This window comes from Castor canadensis, chromosome 2 (genome assembly GCF_047511655.1).
Source record: "Castor canadensis chromosome 2, mCasCan1.hap1v2, whole genome shotgun sequence".
Lineage (NCBI taxonomy): Eukaryota > Metazoa > Chordata > Mammalia > Rodentia > Castoridae > Castor > Castor canadensis.
Window position 1 is genome coordinate 189,355,925 of NC_133387.1, and position 19,399 is coordinate 189,375,323.

A 19,399-nucleotide genomic window follows, 5' to 3' on the forward strand; every position below is an offset into this window, starting at 1 on the left:
TATAAAAGATCCTGAACAGCCAAAGCAATCCTGAGTGAAAAAGAATACAGGTATTTTAATACCTGACTTCAAATTATAGTGCAGAGACTTACTACATGGTACTGGCACAAAAACAGACTCCTAGACCAATGGAATAGAATAGAAGATCCAAAAATAAACCCAAGGTGGTATTGCCATCTGATTCTTAACACAGATGCCTGAAACATACATAGGAAAATAAAGACAGCCTCTTTAACAAATGGTGCTAGGGAAACTGGTTATCTACATATAAAAGCCTGAAACTAGATCCCTGTCTCTCACCCTGAACAACAACAACAAAAAAACAAAAAACAAAAACAAAAAAACCAACTCAGAATGGATCAAAGACCTTAATGTAACATGAAATTTTGAAACTTCTAAAGGAAGACATAGGGAAATAAGAGCAAGAATTGACAAATAGGATTGTATCAAATCCAAAAGCTTCTGCAGTGAAGAAGTAGTTTACAGAATGAGAGAAATCTTTGCTAGATATTCATCTGATAGAGGATTGATATGCAGAACATATAAAGAACTCAAAAAATTAACTACCAGAATAACAGTTAAGCTAATCAATAAATGGGCAATGAACCAAACACTTCTCTAAGAAGTACAAATGACCTATAAATACATGAAAAATGTTCAACACTCTTAGCCACCAAGGAAACACAAAACTGCACTGAGATTTCACTTCACCCCAGTGAGAATGACTATCAAGAAAACAAACAAATAACAAATGCTGGTGAGGATGTGGAGGTTGGTGGGTGGGAAGGAACTCTTATTCACTGCTGGCAGGAATATGAGGCCAGCCACTATGGAAATCAGTGTGGAGGTTCTCAGAAAATTAAAACAGACCTCCTATATGATCCAGCTATACCTCTGTGGGCATATATGCCAAAGAATCAAAATCAGCTTATTATAGAGACACCTGTATAGCCATGTTTATCATGGCATTAGTCACAATAAGCAAGTTATGGTAATAGCCTAGGTGCTCATCAATGAATGAATAAAGAAAATGGGGTATCTTATATACAATGGTGCTATTAAGAGGAGTGAAATTATTGTTTGCTTAAAAATGGAACTGGAGATTATCATGTTAAGTGAAATAAGCTAGTCCCACAAAGACAAGCGTCATGTTTTCTCTCATTTGTGGAAGCTAGTGGAAAACAAAACAGACAAACCAAGGTCATGAAAGTAAGAGGGACTACTAGGGAGGTGGAAGGGGAAAGGATTGGAAGAGGGAAGAGGGGGGATAAGAAATAGTATTAGAGGGAGTGAGTATGATCAGAGTATATTATAAGCATGTATGGAAATACAATGATGAAACCCTTTACTATGTACAATTTAATACATGCCAATTAAAAAAAGACAAATAGACCAAAAATAAATCATTCTCTCGAGTGTGTGTTATTGGAGATTCCTTGCCAAGCAGAAGAAACTTAAAGACTATTAAGGCAATTTTGTGATTGTTTCAGATTTAGAAATTCCAAACATCAGTGAATAGGTGAAGAAGCTTGTTTTCAGTAGAAGTTGTTCTAAGATAACCAAGGCCTTTGCTATTGGATTCATGGAGTACTTACTAAGAAAGATTAAAGGGTGTTAGTTTATTTGGAGAATGGTCAGCCTGGGTGGTCATTCACTTCTTTTTTCACTTGTCTTCTCTGTTACATCAAAGGCCTAGAGTACCCAGATCCCATTAGCTAGAGGGATAAGATCAACAAACAGTTTCTAGGCTCTGTTCCCATATAGCTGGTTCCAGAGCCACAGCTTTTTGAGTTTGTCCTGTCTATAGCTGGGTAATTTTATAAAGAAATATGAGCCTCCCCAGATGGGGTCTAAACTAGTTGACAGTGTCACTTTTTCAACCAGACACATTTGTCACTCTATGACCATCTCATATTACATATTTTCTAAAATGACAGAGGATTTTTTTCTTTCTTTGAGCCATGATATAATTGCTACTTGTATAAAATAGCTTGAGAAGTGGGCGGATGTAATGCTTACTCTGAGATTCCCCAGAGAGAAGAGAAGGGAGAGTTTTGCAGTAGTTACCCACTCTGTGGTGGGTTCCTTTCTAAGTGTGGTGAGAGCGTTGGGCTGTGGGAGCCGGGTGGGAGATGCCTCTCCAGGATGTCAGAGTTGACCTGAATAGCAGGGCCTGTTAGTAGCTTTGAAACAAGTTGGGAGGCCCCAGCACTGCTTTGAACAGCAACTTTCCTCCCACGATTTCCTCCTTCATTATAGGTTCCTTTTGTCTTGCTTGCTTTGCTTTCACCTGTGGTTTCTGGAGTATAAAATTTTATTCTTCCCTATTTTGGAGCATATTAGCCTCATCCAGCTGAATTTTAGGTTTGCATAATTAGAGGCGTGAGACATTTTGGGGGAACTTAGATACAGCAGGGTTTCAAAGCCCTGCATATTTATAATTATAGGTGAAGAATAGATACAAGAAAGGAGCTAGAAGTTAAACCCTTCAGCTGGTCTGGCTGGCAAGAGAGGGACCTTTTCTAGTGAAAGGATCTCAAGAACAGCAAGGTGGAGACTGGGTTGGTGAAATATGCTGCTTTGGTCTTTCAGTGTCTAGCACAGGATTCTCAGTGGCCACTGAACTATATCTTATCCAGAGAAATTTTACTAAAACTGACTTTCCTTTAGCCTCCAAGAAGTGAACCCTAAAAAGTCCATTACACCTGTGTACCTGTGTCCTTTTTAGTCCTGAGGGGCAGAGTGGTCTGGCTGATAGCCATTGTCTCTCCCTAACCCTTAGCTCCAGCTGTGTATTTTTGTAAGATAAACTAGTAAAGGATAAATTAACTGGAAGTTTATGTTCTAGTTATTGTGGTGTAATAGTCACCCATACTTAGTGGTGTAAAACAATAACTGTTTATTATTGTTTTTTTCTCATGGCTCTGCATATTGACTGTGCTCAACTAGTTAATTCTTATTCGGGGTCTCTTATGCGTTGACCATGAGATGATGGCTCAGGCTGGAGATATGCTAAGGCTTTCTCATTGTCATATCTGGCAACTGGGGCTGGGTGTTGGCCAGAACACTTACATGTGGTTTGTCTGCATGATCTGGGCTTTCTTACAGTATGGTAACTGACTTCTAAGGCTAAGCATCTCAAGAGCTACATGTTTGTTTTTATGACCTAGTCTTGGAAGTTATACAGTGTCAATTACACCTCATCCTGTTGGTTGGAAGCAAGCCATCTGACTAGCCCATATTCAAAGGGAGAAAAATTATAATTCCTGTGTTTATGACAGAAACATCAAGGAATTTTTGACATGTTTTAAAATCACCACAACTCTTTTTATTATTATTATTATTATTTTTTATTCATATGTGCATATAATGTTTGGGTCATTTCTTCCCTCTTCCCCCACCCCCTCCCTTATACCCCTGCCCCCTCCCTCTACCCCCCCACCCCCTCACTACCCAGCAGAAACTATTTTGCCCTATCTCTAATTTTGTTGAAGAGAGAGTATAAGCAATAATAGGAAGGAACAAGGGTTTTTGCTAGTTGAGATAAGGATAGCTATACAGGGAGTTGACTCACATTAATTTCCTGTGCATGTGTGTTACCTTCTAGGTTAATTCTTTTTGATCTAACCTTTTCTCTAGTTCCTGCTCCCCTTCTATTGGCCTCAGTTGCTTTTAAGGTACCTGCTTTAGTTTCTCTGCGCTGAGGGCAACAAATGCTATCTAGTTTTTTAGGTGTCTTACCTATCCCCATACCTCCCTCTTGTGCTCTCAGTTTATCATGTGATCAAAGTCCAGTCCCCTTGTTGTGTTTGCCCTTGATCTAATGTCCACATATGAGGGAGAACATATGATTTTTGGTCTTTTGGGCCAGGCTAACCTCACTCAGAATGATGTTCTCCAATTCCATCCATTTACCAGCGAATGATAACATTTTGTTCTTCTTCATGGCTGCATAAAATTCCATTGTGTATAGATACCACATTTTTTTGATCCATTCGTCAGTGGTGGGGCATCTTGACTGTTTCCATAACTTGGCTATTGTGAATAGTGGTGCAATAAACATGGGTGTGCAGGTGCCTCAGGAGTAACCTGTGTCACAGTCTTTTGGGTATATCCCCAAGAGTTCACCACAGCTCTTTTAATGCCATCTTCTAAATTAAGTAATTTTTCCTTTTAATGGAGATTTCTTACAGAAGAGACATACAGTGCAAAAAAAAAAAAAAAAAAGAGTTGAGCAGGCTGTTTCCATCTGCAGCTTCTTACTACTCAGGTGGAAAGGGTGGCTGTCCCATGATAGAATTTGGTTGTAAGCCAACAATTTGATATGCTTTAGATGGTGTTCCAGTCCTTTGGGTAGAGTTAGTTTTTCCTCTTGAGCAGTAATTAAAGTCTTTTCCATACATGTCCATCATGGTGATACCCCTACCTTCCTCACTGGTGCCAAAAATACTAAGAAACAGTAAAGAAGAAGAGATCAGAATTTCTGAACTTTTGTACCACTTTTTCCTTTTTCTTTCTTTCTTTGTTATGTAGCCCAGACTGGCTTCTCATGCTACCTTTGCCTCCCAAGTAATTGAGATTATAGGTGTGCCCCACCACACTTGACCCCTATTTTGTACTTTTTAAAAAATTGTCTAATAGTTTCTATTTCATTCTCTATCAGTTTTTGGCCTTTCGTTTTTTTCTTCCTTCCTAGATACTTTCCTGAGAACCTTCATCTGGCAGAGCTGCTCTAGGTCAGATTTGGCTTTAGAACACATTGGTCTTTTGCTCATTGTATTATTCAGCTGCTTAATCATTGAAATTTGCTGAATTTGAGGAAGAATAAAAGTAATAATCCTTTTTTCCACTCCTGAAGCTAAGAAAGTCTATTTTTATGTTATTGTGAAATTAGTTGTCTAGGGTTGGTAGAGTGGCTCAAGTGGAAGAATGCCTGTCTAGCAAGCATGAGGCCCTGAGTTCAAACCCCAGTACTGCAGGGGTAAAAAAAAAAAAATTGTCTAGAAAAAAACCATCTATAGACCACCCATGTGCTAAATCTATGCTGAAGAGAGTCAGGTTTGAAGAGGTCTTTGTTCTAGGTTCCTTGAGAGTTAGAACCACATTTAATGATAATTTTTTACAACTCCCATAGTCTTAGAAAGTATTTATTGGTTATTTGGTGTATTTTACATTCTTAAACCTGGATTTATGCTATGGTAAAAAGAAAAAGGATGAGATAGGATTTCCTCAGAAGCTTGTGATATCCTTACATGGCAAAATAAAGATCATTGAGTTATTTTAAAGTGTACTCATTATTTCATCTCTCTAAATCTTGTCAGGATCATCTGCTTGACATGCCTTCCAATGCTTCTTTTGTTTATCCCATAGAACTAGCCCAAGTAAGGGTCCAAAGGGCAGGGCAGAGACCCTCCTAGACATTATTGTGGTACGTCATCTCTGCTGGAACAGGAAATGGAGCATGTACTACCTGTATTTCTCAGTAGCTATCAGATGGAAAAAAGACTGGTGAAGAGCATTTCCTCAGAAGTCTTGGTGGGACTGAAGACCAGAAAATGTCATTGCCTAATAGCAGTTATTTCTCAGTTCCCTCATTCTGAATATTGGCTAAAGGTGACTGGTCAAGAGGTTATAATGTTATGGCAGATGTTGGTCAGGGCCACAAATCAGTATGATTCACTGTGCACACTAGTTTTATGGTGCCACGATTCCAATTTGTGCTTCAGGAAACTTCCTAATCATTACACATGATGGATCTTTGGTGGTTATTATGAATAGCCACAACTGTGAATCTATTCCTTTAATGACAAGGGTCTGTTGTACATGCCTGCTGAAAATAAAGTGTCATACTGGTCATATGAGTAATGATGACTTGGCAAATTCTGTGTAAACTGCAACCTGAAGTGGTTGCTTGACCTTTTGCGATACCTTCTTTGCTAAGATGGATGTCTGTCTGTCTTGCACCATGACATTCCATGGACCACCATGGTTCCTCTTCACCTCCACACACGCTGTATAGGATTCTCCTTTGCTCTTCCCCACTTAAAGACTTTAGGACTAATGTGTTTGGGAAGGAAACAGAAAAAAAATTAACATTATCTTAGATACTTCTTTTTCCTTGTGGAAGATAAATATTGTAAGAAGAGAGGGAATAAACTTTATGATTTAAGAGTCAGAGCATATTCTGTCATTCACAGAATATTTATGAGCACTTTCTGTGGTATTGGTGTAAAAGCTGGAGATGTAGCAATAAACAGACAAAGTTCTGTCCTCAAGGAACTGGCATTCCAGGTGGCTGCGTGAATGGATGGATGTATGGATAGACAGATAAAAAAGAGGAAGCCAGAGTACTAGAATGCCTTTTTAAAAACTGACAGATTAACCTAACATTTCCATTTGTGCCTGCTGAACTGGTGTCATCAGGGACTGGCAGCCAGTCTTCCATTGACGTCAGCAAGTGCAGATTTAAATCTCCCCAGCAGAATGCTCCCGAGCTCTGATAAATAGGACTGGTAATTGAATTAGAAAACATTCTGAGCCGTCAGCTAATTATGCTGTTCAGGCAATTGCTTTATCCAGGTCTGCTTCATCCCTGAATTGCTTGAGCAACTTTCTCACTGGGGGGAAAAGTATTTCCGCTTCCATGTAGAGGCACATACTTTATTTAGAGAAGTTATGCTGCCTGTTTTCCTCAGGTAATACTGTGGCATTTCACTTTATTGCAGGCATTGTTGTATGAATTTTGATAGGCACTAGTTTTTGTTACAGCTTATGTTTTGCTCTGATCTTTGTTTCCACATGTATGAGTGTGTACATACCCACAGTATATTCCAGTGCTCAACTGCTCTTTTCTTTCACAAAGACAAATAGCCAATTTGATTTTCCTTTTGCAAACAATAATACAATGTAATAAATTCAAAATGCCTTGTTGTGCTTAGTTTGTTAAAGCTATTGATCTTAAAGAAGTTAATAAAATACTCGTTTATTTCAGTTTCAAAGAGAAAGAAATTGAGAAACAACATTTACGGTGTTAGAAATGGAGAGCTCAAACTGACTTGTTCTTTTAATAAAAAAAAATCAGATTTTCCCATTCCAGTTTGGAGTTGACAGCAAGGCTAATTATACTCTGGCCATTTCCTTCTTTTAGAAGAGATTTGTGTGTTAAGATAGATGGTTCTGTGAAAGATCAGAGTCTGCAGGGTAAAAGGAGGCTTATCTTCTAGTGAGGGTTTCTCAGTGCCATGCTCTAATAAAGGATATATTTTTCTTAGCTTCTCCTTATATTTAATCCCTGCCTTCTATATAGTTTTGTGTTCAGGTGTATCTACAAAGGCCTCCTTGTTTTCTGATACATTATTTAGAATTTAGTGCTGATATTCTGATGGTTTTACATTGAGGGAACATGGGTGAATCGGGCTGTTCCTTAGCTCTCTTCATGTGTTGAAGCCTATGTTTGTCCTTAGCAAAATGGTTGTCCCAAGTAAAAAATTCTTGGACTTTGAGTTTCTTGTTAGGAGTAGAAACTGTTTCTTGTTCATCGTGCATTCCTGGCTTTTATTTAACCCATTGCTTGGTGGTGGTGCTCTGTGACTTAACCTTGAACTAAGTTTGAATTGAACTGATACCTCATTTAATGTAATGTCCTTACCTCACTCTTTATCCAGCTGTCTGTTCACCCATCCATACATCTTTCCAACGTGTTCTTTAGCATTTAGTAGTGCCAGGCACATATTGGTAAATAAAACAGACTTAGTCCCTGAAATCTAGATGTAGGGGTAGAAGGATAGACAACAAACAAGTTAACCAACAAAAAAATTTTTTAACTTTTACCATCGTTTCAGCTTGCCATTTGCACTAACAATAATGCATAGTGGCCTTCTTCCATTTCAGTCTAGTCAGTATTTTTCATGACAGTATATCCTGTGTGCAGCCCAAGATAGTAGTGTCTGAAGTATCTTTGGAACTCCCTGGCACAACCTGTCAGCATGCTGGGAAAACAGTTATCACCATTTACCAATACAGATCCTTTTTGCTTTTTTTATACTTTTTAGTTATTTTGTAAATTACATTCTCATTTGAGAATGTAATAATAATCTAAATGTAGCAAGTTTTTCCATATTCTGGTTGTTCATTAATATATATTCCATATTTTAGTCCCATATTCTTCTGGTTGTGAATGCACACATGAATGGACAATGTCTCTAATTGGAAACTTCTTATCTGCTGTCATGCATGAATCTGGAATATATCGATCTTGAAAATACTGATTGCAGATTTCAGATGTGTCACTAATAAATTCTAGCTTATCATTATTGCTGGCTCTTTTTGCACTTGTAACATCAAAATATAATACTTGAATTTTTGTTTTGTTTTTGTTTGAGACAAGGTCTCACTGTATAGCTGAGGCTGGCCTTGAACTCAAAATCCTCCAGCTTCAGCCTTCTAAGTGCTGGGATTAGAGGGCTTTTTTTTTTTTTTTTTTTTTGGTGGGGCTGGGGTTTGAACTCAGGACCTCACGTTTGTTAGGCAGGAGCTGTACCACTTGAGCCATTCCACCAGCCCCTAAGTGCTGGGATTAGAGGTGTGTACCACCACATCTGGCTTGGATAGTTTTATTGAAAACTTTGATGACTCATGATTTTGTGGAAGAGGGGACAACTGTCTCTTTTGCTCCATAACTCAAACAGTTTCATTTTTGAACTTGTAAAGACTACTTAGAATACTTACCCAGTGATATTTTTAATTTCTTCATCATCTGTATTCTTCCTGTTGTTAGGAACGGGATTCCTATTCCTCCGAGAGACAGAGAGCCACGCGTGAATGCAATCAACAAAGCAGAGTTTATTGTGCTGGCTAGCCAGGGTCGAGCTCCCACACGGACACGCAGGACCAGTTAGGAAACACGACCCTGAGCCTCTTTAGGGGAAATCTTATATAGACCACTACCTGCCGTTACAGCAAAAGCCCACGCAACACTTAACCAATGATTTTGTAACATCTTATGCAGTTTCAGCCTATTGAGCAAAAGGTCAGCAGTTGTGCGCATATTTTCGTTATCAACATTGAGCAAGCAGGCAGAGCACATCTTGCACGTACCTCCCGTCATCTTTCGCAACCCGCTCACATTCCTCACATTCTATAGCCCGAGCCGAGCCCTGCGGCTCTGCTTATCTTATCTACACGGGGGCATTTGGTACCGGTTTCTCCAACAGGGGGGTGGGGTGGATTCCTATTCCTTTCATTCCCCCCTTTTCTTATGGCCTAAATTGAGGAATCATTCTCAAGGGGATGAAGAACCTGATATTGTTGGCGGAGGACCAGAAGTTGGATAGTATTAATTCGACCTTTGACAAAAGTCATAAGTCGGTTCAGAATCCAGGGTCCTATGGTAACAAGTAATAGGAGGATTATTATTGGCCCTGCCAGTGTAATTTGACTAGGTCCGGTTTTGAAACCCCCCATTTCCATTCACCATCGTTAGATGTGACGCATGCCCATGACTTACAGAAAGAGTATTGTATCCCCCCACAGTCTTTGCTCTTTTGGTGGCCCGGGCAAGCATAAAAACCATAACGTCGAGCTGAATCCGGGGGGGGGGGGGGGGGGGGTAGACCTGTAGGCAGGATTGATGTCTCTGAAGCAGAAGTGTAGTTTCGGCCACCAAGTTCCCAATGGGGCAGTGTGAGTCGTCTCGTTGAGGGTGGTATGTGTCTCCCCATCGGTGAGTATCCAGGTTTGTTTATAAGGCTGGTGAGGGTTGGTTTTGGCAAGGCTCCTGCTCTGGGCAATGAGCAGGATCAGGAAGATCATCCAACTCATTCACAACGGCTCCTGAAGACTCTGCATGTTTTTGGGGCCGCAAGAGCTTTAGCTTTAATGGGTTGTCTGGGTGCCACCGCACGGTCCACTCTTTAGCCCCTTTTTGTTCCTGATGATTGGCTCACCGCACGTGGGAGTAATGGATCCAAGGTCTGATGCCGTCAACCTTGAGGGCGGTAGGGGTAGTAAACAGTACAACATAAGGTCCTTTCCATCTAGGCTCTAGGGTTTTGGACTGATGCCTTTTAACCCATACCATGTCACCTGGGACTATGCCATGTTCCAGAGCCGGGACCCTCTCAGCAGCGTGGTATGCTTGAATTAAGGGCCATATTTGTTGTTGTACTTTAGCTAGAGCCTGTAGCATACTCAGGTAATTTGGGGCCAGATCACCTAGTCCCGGGCTTAAGGTCCTTTGAATGATGGGGGGTGGAGCCCCATACAGGATCTCAAAGGGGGTTAGCCCATGGACATAAGGGGAGTTCCGAACTCGGAAGATGGCCAGGGGAAGGAGCGTCACCCAATCACCGCCAGTCTCCAGGGCCAATTTGGCTAAAGTCTCCTTTAGTGTCCTATTCATCCTTTCCACTTGCCCTGAGCTCTGGGGGTTATATTCACAATGTAGCTTCCAATTGGCCCCCATAGCCTGGGCTAGTCCCTGCAGGACTTTACTAACGAAAGCCGGACCATTATCTGACCCAATTGCCTCGGGCACCCCATATCTGGGTATGATTTCCTCTAGCAAGGCCTTTGCCACTACCTGACTCGTCTCCTTCTTTGTAGGAAAAGCCTCCACCCAGCCCGAAAAGGTATCTAAGAATACCAGCAAATATTTGTACCCAAACTTTCCTGGTTTTACCTCAGTAAAGTCCACTTCCCAACTTCTTCCCGGAGCCCTCCCCCATTCCCGAGTACCTGTATGGTGCCCCTCCCTTCGTCCTGGTTTCATGACTGTGCAGCTGGCACAATCTTCCACAATTTGGTGGACTGCCACGGTCTGGTTGGGAAATCGGAGCTGCGTGGATGTCAGCAGGTCTAGCAATTTTCTTCGCCCCAAATGGGTGGACTTATGTAAGTTAATCAACAGGAATCATCCGAGTTTTTCGGGCAGAATTAACTTGCCTTCCAAGTCGCTTCTCCATCCGTTTTCCCCTTCTCTAATGGGGGAGTGGGCTCTCATCCAGGTGAAATCCTCCGTGGAGTATTCTGGTCGGGGGGGGGGGGGGGTAGCAAAGGGAGCTCTGGGACAGGCACGTCTACAGCCGCGACCATGGAAGGACTCACCATTGCTGCTCTCTTTGCTTCTTGATTTGCTCTGTTGTTACCGACAGCTTCCGGCGTCTTGGCAGACTGGTGGCCTGGGACATACATCACTGTCACTGCCTTCGGTTTTTCCACTGCCATTAATAGACACTGGACCTTGGCCAGGTTCTTTAGATTTTTCCCTTCTGCTGTGTGGAATCCCCTTTCGCGATAGATGGCCCCGTGGACATGGATGGTACCGAAAGCGTAGCGACTATCGGTGTAGATATTGACTCGCTTTCCTTTTGCCCTCTCCAGGGCCTCTGCCAAGGCAATTAATTCCGCTTTTTGGGCTGAGGTTCCGGGTGGGAGGGCACTGCTCCATACCGTATTTCCTTCTTGGTTGACTACAGCTGCCCCTGCCCTTTGGACTCCATCTTGGACAAAGCTGCTTCCATCCGTGTACCAGTTTAATTTGCAGCCAGACGGGGGTATCCTTTAGGTCAGCCCGTACCTGTGTAACTTCGGAGAGGAATTCTTTGCAGTCATGGACAGGTGTCTGTAGTTCCGGGTTAGGCAACAGGGTGGCAGGGTTCAGGATTACGGGATCTGTGAATGTGATCCGAGGGGAATCCAACAAGAGCCCCTGGTAATGAGTGGGCCTGGCATTCGTCATCCATTTCCCGGGGGGTTGTTTAAGGATTCCCTCCACCGGGTGAGGGGCCGTTACCCAAAGGGCTTGTCCAAAGGTTAATTTATCGGCTTCTCTCACCAGCACGGCAATGGCCGCTATGATGCGGAGGCAGGGGGGCCATCCTGCTGCTACTGCGTCTAATTTCTTGGAAAGGTATGCCACTGGTCTCTTCCAGGGACCTAGCTGTTGGGTCAAGACTCCTTTGGCTACCCCCTTTTTTTCATCTACAAACAGAGTGAATGGTCTTGTAGGATCTGGCAAGGCTAAGGCAGGGGCCTGCAAAAGAGCTTCCTTTAGCTGGTCAAAGGCCTGTTGTTCTCTCTCTCCCCAACTCCAATCTGGAGCTTCTTTGGTGGCCTCATATAGGGGTCTGGCTATTTCCGCAAATCCTGGAATCCAGAGTCTACAGAACCCCGTGGAGCCCAGGAATTCTCTCACTCCCCTAGTGGATGTCGGGGATGGGATAGCCAAAATAGTCTGTTTCATGGCATCAGTCAGCCATCTTGCCCCATCTGCAATCCGATAACCCAAATATGTCACTGACCTTTTACAGATGTGGGTTTTCTTGGCACTCGCCCAATATCCCAGCTCACCTAATTCCGTTAGCAGGTGTTCAGTAGCCTCGTTGCATTCCTCTCGGGTTTCTGCCGCTAACAGTAAATCATCAACATACTGTAATAGAGTGACTCGCGGGTGGCTCCGGCGAAAGGGTTCCAGGTCCTGGCTCAGGGCCTCGTTAAACAGGGTGGGAGAGTTTTTAAATCCTTGCGGCAGTCTGGTCCAAATAATCTGTCCAGATTGGCCCCCATCCTCGTGCCATTCGAAAGCAAATAGTGGCTGGCTAATTTCTGACAATGGAATGCTGAAGAAAGCATCTTTCAAATCAAGGGTTGTATACCACACTTGCGAGGGGGGTAGGTGGCTGAGCAAGGTATAGGGATTCGGAACGGTGGGATGAATGTCCTCCGTCCGCTCGTTTACCTTTCACAGGTCTTGCACAGGCCTATAGTCCTTGCTTCCTGGCTTTTGGACGAGGAGCAGAGGTGTATTCCAGGCGGACCGACAAGGCCGCAGTACTCCTTCCTTTAATAGCCTGCGGATATGAGGGGCTATGCCTCTTCGAGCCTCCTCGGGCATAGGATACTGTTTCACCCGAATGGGAAGAGTGGAAGCCTTCAATTGTATAACTACGGGAGGGAGGTGTTTGGCAAGCCCAATTCCCGCAGTCTCTGCCCAGGCCTTGGGGAACCTTTTTAGCCATTGGGCTATGTCCCCTTCTGGCTCCTGCTAGTCCTCAAACAGACGGTGTTCGTCAACCAATGATAGGGACAGGACATGTATCGGGCTCCCCTCTCGATCAGTCACAATTATTCCATCTGGTTCAAAATGGATATGGGCCCCTATTTTGGTGAGTAGGTCCCGTCCGAGCAGGGGAGCGGGGCTCTCAGGAACGACCAGGAAGGAGTGTGTGACCTGGTGTTTTCCTAAGTTTACCTTTCTTTTGGTAGTCCATGTACATAACTGTGTACCGGTGGCCCCCTGAACGACACTTGTCCGTTCCCTGTTCAAAGGTCCATGTGCCTTGTTTAAGACCGAATACTGGGCGCCGATATCCACCATGAACCCCATCGGCTTCCCCTCCACATGTACTGTTACCCAAGACTCGGGGAGGGGGTCTGAGCCCCGTCTCCTTCAGTCCTCTTCTCCGGCTAGGAGGACTCTGGCCTGCTCTACTGCTCGTTCCCTTTCCCTATTATCCCCCGGCTCCTGCCAAACCCTCTTCTTCCCTTTAACCTAGGGCATTCTCTCTTCCAATGCCCAGTTTCCTTACAGTAAAAACAGTGTTCCTTATCCAGGGTCCTGGTGTGGCCCCCTCCCCTGGGTTGGTCCCGGACACCCGCTAGGAAAATACGGGCCATTTCTCTCTGTTGCTTTCGGTTTTCCTTAGCCCGGAATTCCCTGTCCTCCTTTCTCAATTTCTCCTGGACCTCCCTGTCTTCCTTCCTCCGCCTTTCCTCCCTTTCTTCTGGAGTTTCCCTAGCAGTAAAGACCTTCTCTGCTATTTGTAGCATTTCCCTAATGGTCATTTCCCCTAAGTTTTCCTGTTTATTGAGTTTTCTCCTAATGTCTGGAGCTGCCTGATTAATGAATGAGAGCACCACAGCAGACCGGTGGAGCTCCACCTCAGGGTCAATAGGGGTGTACTGACAGTATGCTTCGTAGAGGCGCTCTAAGAAACCAGCCAGGCTTTCGTTTTCCCCTTGGACGACTGCTTTTACTTTTGCAAAGTTGGTGGGCCTTCTAGCGGCCGCTCGGAGACCGGCCATAAGAGTCTGGCGGTAGATTCAGAGATGCTCCCTTCCTTCTGCGGTCCCGAAATCCCAATCAGGGCGACGTAGGGGGAAAGCCTCGTCTATGGCCGGTTGGAGAGTTGTGGGTCTCCCATTATCCCCCAAGACGTTTTTTTCTTGCTTCGTTGAGGATGCGCTCTCGTTCCTCCGTTGTAAAAAGGGTATTGAGCAGCTGATGACAGTCGTCCCATGTGGGACGGTGTGCATGCATGACGGACTCCAGGAGATCTATGAGACGCTTAGGGTCTTCCGAAAAGGGCGGGTTCTGCGTCCTCCAGTTATGTAGATCACTGGAGGAGAAGGGCCAGTACTGAAACTGTTGCCCCCCTCCCGGTCCCCCTTGGCCTACCATCCAGACTGGAAGTGTAGGGACAGTTTCCTCCCCCTGTGTTGATGAGGAGGGCCCGTCTTCCCCCTCCCTTTCCCGAACCCCTCGGGGGCGAAGTCTTCAACCCATTCCTCCTCCTGCTGCCAGTCCTGTTGAGGAGGATGAGGAAATTTCCTCCTCCGGGGCACTGGCTTGGCCAGGGGGAGTCACGTATGGAGGTGGCCGATCTTCCTCTGCCCCTGCGAGGGATGGGTAAAGGGGGGAACTCTCTGGTAAGACCGGAGATGGTAAGGGAGGTGCCCTATTCTGAGGACCGGTCAGGGTGGGAAGAGGAAGTTTCTCCTCCTTTATGACCAAGGCGGGCGTGACTGGGGTTTTAGCCCTGGGAGTCGAACTCGAGGGGTGAGTCAAAAAAGCTGTTAACCAAGGGGGAGGCTTCCTCGCCAGATCCTCCCAAACCATAATGTAAGGGACTTGGTCTGGATGGCCTCGATTGTCTGGCCGAAAAATGACTGCTTTAACCTTAGTGATCAGGTCTAGGGAGAGGGAATCTTGAATGGGCCATCCGACTCCGAAGGTAGGCCACTCTGCAGAACAAAAGGTGTTGAACTTACCTTTCTTGATGACCAGACCTGCATTTAAGGCCCTTTCTTTAACTTCTGAAAAGTGAGAAAGGATCAAAGACTTTGGGGTTGTCTGTCCCTGTCCCATTGTGGAAGGAGAATCAAACACCAGGAGAGATAGAACAAAAAGGGTGAAGACAACAATAATTCCACACACACAAAACACTCTCCAGCACTCGCTCGGACCGGTCCTTCTCTCACACTGGTGCACACCCCATTCAACCTCCTCACTGTCCGACTTGGATATCAGGCCGAAAGGCGTCCACTTGATGGGTGGTTGGTCGACTAGCTCAATTAGTTCTTCACCTGGCGCCAGGGTTCCTAAAATGCTCGAGCCCAAATGAGAGGAGAACCTCTCCCAGCAGGACCCTGCGGTCCTCCTAATGAAATTCTCAGAATAGAACTCCCTGGGGATTGGCCAAATCCCCGCCGCGGCCCAAATGGAACACTCAAGTTCCTCCAAAGGAGGGTTTTGGATCCCCTCCCAATGCCTAGGACTTGAGATCGCCCCTGCTTTCTCGCAAGCAAGTTCTGTCTCTCGAGAAAATGGAATCTCGCTGGGGCTTCCAAATGTTAGGAACGGGATTCCTATTCCTCCGAGAGACAGAGAGCCACGCGTGAATGCAATCAACAAAGCAGAGTTTATTGTGCTGGCTAGCCAGGGTCGAGCTCCCACACGGACACGCAGGACCGGTTAGGAAACACGACCCTGAGCCTCTTTAGGGGAAATCTTATATAGACCACTACCTGCCGTTACAGCAAAAGCCCACGCAACACTTAACCAATGATTTTGTAACATCTTATGCAGTTTCAGCCTATTGAGCAAAAGGTCAGCAGTTGTGCGCATATTTTCGTTATCAACATTGAGCAAGCAGGCAGAGCACATCTTGCACGTACCTCCCGTCATCTTTCGCAACCCGCTCACATTCCTCACATTCTATATGCCCGAGCCGAGCCCTGCGGCTCTGCTTATCTTATCTACACGGGGGCATTTGGTACCGGTTTCTCCAACAGGGGGGTGGGGTGGATTCCTATTCTTTTCACTGTCATCTTTGTAGATCTGCCATTTGTCCACTTAATGAGCTGTATGAAAATTTGGCATACAACATATAAAAGATGAAAGAGTGTACTCACATGGTCCAAGTTCTTACTGCAAAATATTACATTTCTTTTGAATGACTGAGAATATCTTATTTTTGTCACTAGAAATATGTTGTTCACTTATTAATTCTTTAGTTTGAGGAAATTTGTCTCATATGTTACCCCTGAAAACTTGTAGCCTAAAATTTTGCTTATGATCAATTCCACCATCATCATTAGAGTCTGTTGTGCTGCTGTTTATCTCTTTGCATTCATCTTTTGATTGTCTAAGAATTGTGAAATGTCTTCCTCTGTAAATTTCCTTCTCATTTCTATTAAGGGTGGAAAATAAATTCTGGATTCTAAACTGTGTTCAACAAAGGCTAAAAGTAGGCTATAAATATGGTATCTCCAATCATTTATACTTTATTTGAGAGATGGTGCAGTGTACCCATGTTTATTGAGCACTATTTGCAATAGCCAAGCTATAGAAACAGTCAAGATGCCCCACTATCAACAAATGAATCAAGAAAATGTGGTATTTATACACAATGGAATTTTACTCAGCCACAAAGAAAAATGAAATTTTGTCATTTGCAAGTAAATGAATGGAACTGGAGAACATCATCTTAAGCGAAGTTAGACAGGCTCAGAAGGCCAAACATCGCATGTTCTACCTCATGCGGATTTATAGACCCAAAACAAATGCAGTAACATTATTGGACATGGGTCACACACTAAGGGGAGAACCACACAGGAGAAATAGGGAAAACTTGAATGTAGTTGATGTGCTCACTGTAGAGAAACAAATATAGTAATCTTAAACTGGCAGAGGCCACTATGGGAAGGGGACCAGGAAATACGGAAGAGGTCTGGTAGAGATGAACCAATGTGAGTTGCAATACACATGTGCATGGAAGCAATGCTAGGAATGTCTTTGTAGAGCTATCTTTACCTCAAGTTAGCAAAAACACTGTGTCTTTCTTATTATCTTTTATGTTTTCTCTTCAACAAAATCGGAGAACAAGAGGGTGGAACAGGTTCTGCCTGGAAGTGGGGGGCGGGGTGGCACAAACAACATATACACATGTAAGTAAATGTAAAAACGATAAAAGAAAAAAAAATTAAAACAAAAAGAAGGATGGTGCAGTGCTTTTGGCATTGCAGTAGGAAAATTGAAGGCTAATACAACAGCAGTGTTTAACTTTATTGCTGCGTTATCCTTTTTGGTGATTTCATCATTCTTCCTCTTTATTCTCCTATTTTTTTAAAAAAACATAACTGTAAATAATTTAAGATATAGAAAAAATAAGACCAAGATCTATAATGTGCTGTACATTTATAAAACAGTGCTGTGGATATACAGTTTTTATTATTCTGTTTTTTAAAACATAGATCTAATTTTCTTTGTTCTTTGGAAGACTCTGAAAAGAATAAAATTACAGACTAGAACTCCTCTCAAATAGTAAAGAATTGCTCTAGAAAGAAAGTAAAAAACTACAGGATCCAGTGGATCCTGATGTTATACTAAGGGCTGAGTTGACCAGGAATGAAGGCTATAAAAACGAAGCTTTTATTGTGGAGTCATTTGAAATGTAAATGACACTTACACTTGCAGAGGTTTGCTCCCGCTTGCGTCTTTCTGTTCTGTCACCTTATCTGTACAACATAAACAAAAAGAGTAAATTTACTTTTTTTTTTTTTTTGGTCTGAAGCAGGTGCTTCCTCTTCCTGTTCATTTTATTTGCCCTGTTGTATCTCGCATGTCTCTTTTCCAAGCCTCTTTTCTCTATCAAAGTCCTTGAGCAGTTAGCTCTTGGAGTGAAGTGCATATCTGATGCTCACAGGGCACTGCCAGTGTTCCAGTTGGGAAGTATCTCTAAGAGGTGTGTTTGCCAAGCACGATATCATTGTGTGCAGGCATTGCAGGAGTCTGCCAAACCCAGAGGTAGGTTGCCAGTACAAATGCCACGTTGACATGACATTTACGAGTTTAGAATTTAGAAAAGAACTGGAAAGTGGAACACCCCTCAACTTTCTCATTTAGAGTGGTGGTAACTGGGCCAACATTTTATTTTCAGAGTCAGAAATCGTAGTCAGGAAGTAATACTTCATATAGAATTTGAAGCTGTCACTACAACTTTTTCTAGGAAATGATAAATCCTTTAAGCCTGATTCTGGGATGCAGGATAACCATTATGGTTATGTATGAAGACTCTAGAATAAAACCTGAATTTGAATGGGGCGCTATCACCCCCATGAATCTGAGCAAGTTGCTTAATCTGACCCTGAGCAAGTTTAGGCTTCAGTCTCCTATTGTAAAACAGGGATAAAAATGTCACCTTCCTCATAGGATTTTCAGATGAACTAAATATATTGAAAAGCAAAAACACTCTTCAGAAACCCATGAGAAATTCAGGCTTTCAGTTCTTGTATTTCAGTGGAAATAGAATTTTCTGGGGACACACTGTCACAAGAACTTGTGTAGACTCTCTTCTCGACTTAGTCATTACTGGAACACTATACACAGGCATCTAAGACATACTTTTCCTTTTCTCTCTAGAAAAATTTATGGCTGGAATCAGAGTCAATTGAGTATTAAGGATTTCTGCATTTTTTTAGATGCAGAAACCATTTGGGTATTAAATTCATTTCAAGCCAAGGATGGTAGTACATGTCTATAATCCTAGCACTCAGGAGATAGAGGCAAGAGATGGAAGCTTGAGGCCTGCCTGGGTTACTGAGGGAGTTTAGGCCAGATTGGGCTGTATAGGAAGACCATGTGTCAATCCTCCCCCCCAACTCCAAAAAAATAATTCATTTCAGGAATAGCAGCCCTTAAAGTGACATGGAACTTTTCTCTGGCACATTCTAATGCAAAATGAAGGCCTAAAAGCTATTTTGAAGGATGTACTGTGGCTTATTAGGGAGACTACTTTAGGGTTTTTTCATTACCAGCTACTTTGTCTTGATTAAGTCTTTTATCATGATCTGGTACCTAAGTAGGCTTTTTTTGTGGTACTTACATTAAATACAATGCTTGCTATTGCACTCAGTTTATTTCCATTAATCACTTTCAGAACCATGAGTAAATTCTTCCAAATGACAAAATTCTTTTTTTCTTTTTCCCCCCTGTTTTTCAGATCTTCAAAGCTGCTTCGGGCATTCTATGTCCCCTTCCTGTCAGATCAGTATACAGTGTATGCAAATTACACCATCCTTAAGCCTCGGAAAGCAAAGCAAATCAGGAAGAAAAGTGGAG

At 43.2% G+C, this 19,399-nt stretch overlaps 1 protein-coding gene across 3 annotated transcripts in view; it reads left to right on the forward strand.

Moving 5' to 3' along the window:
* The window catches only part of Alg9 (ALG9 alpha-1,2-mannosyltransferase), a 99,708-nt gene that overhangs the window by 64,764 nt on the left and 15,545 nt on the right, over positions 1-19,399 (forward strand). For 2 of the 3 annotated variants that reach the window (XM_074066739.1, XM_020165799.2), the window contains exon 15: positions 19,281-19,399. The exons of the other annotated variant lie outside the window; for it this stretch is intronic. In XM_074066739.1, the coding sequence (XP_073922840.1) occupies positions 19,281-19,399 (119 nt within the window). The remainder of the gene's footprint in view (positions 1-19,280) is intronic. 3 annotated transcript variants of the gene reach the window in all.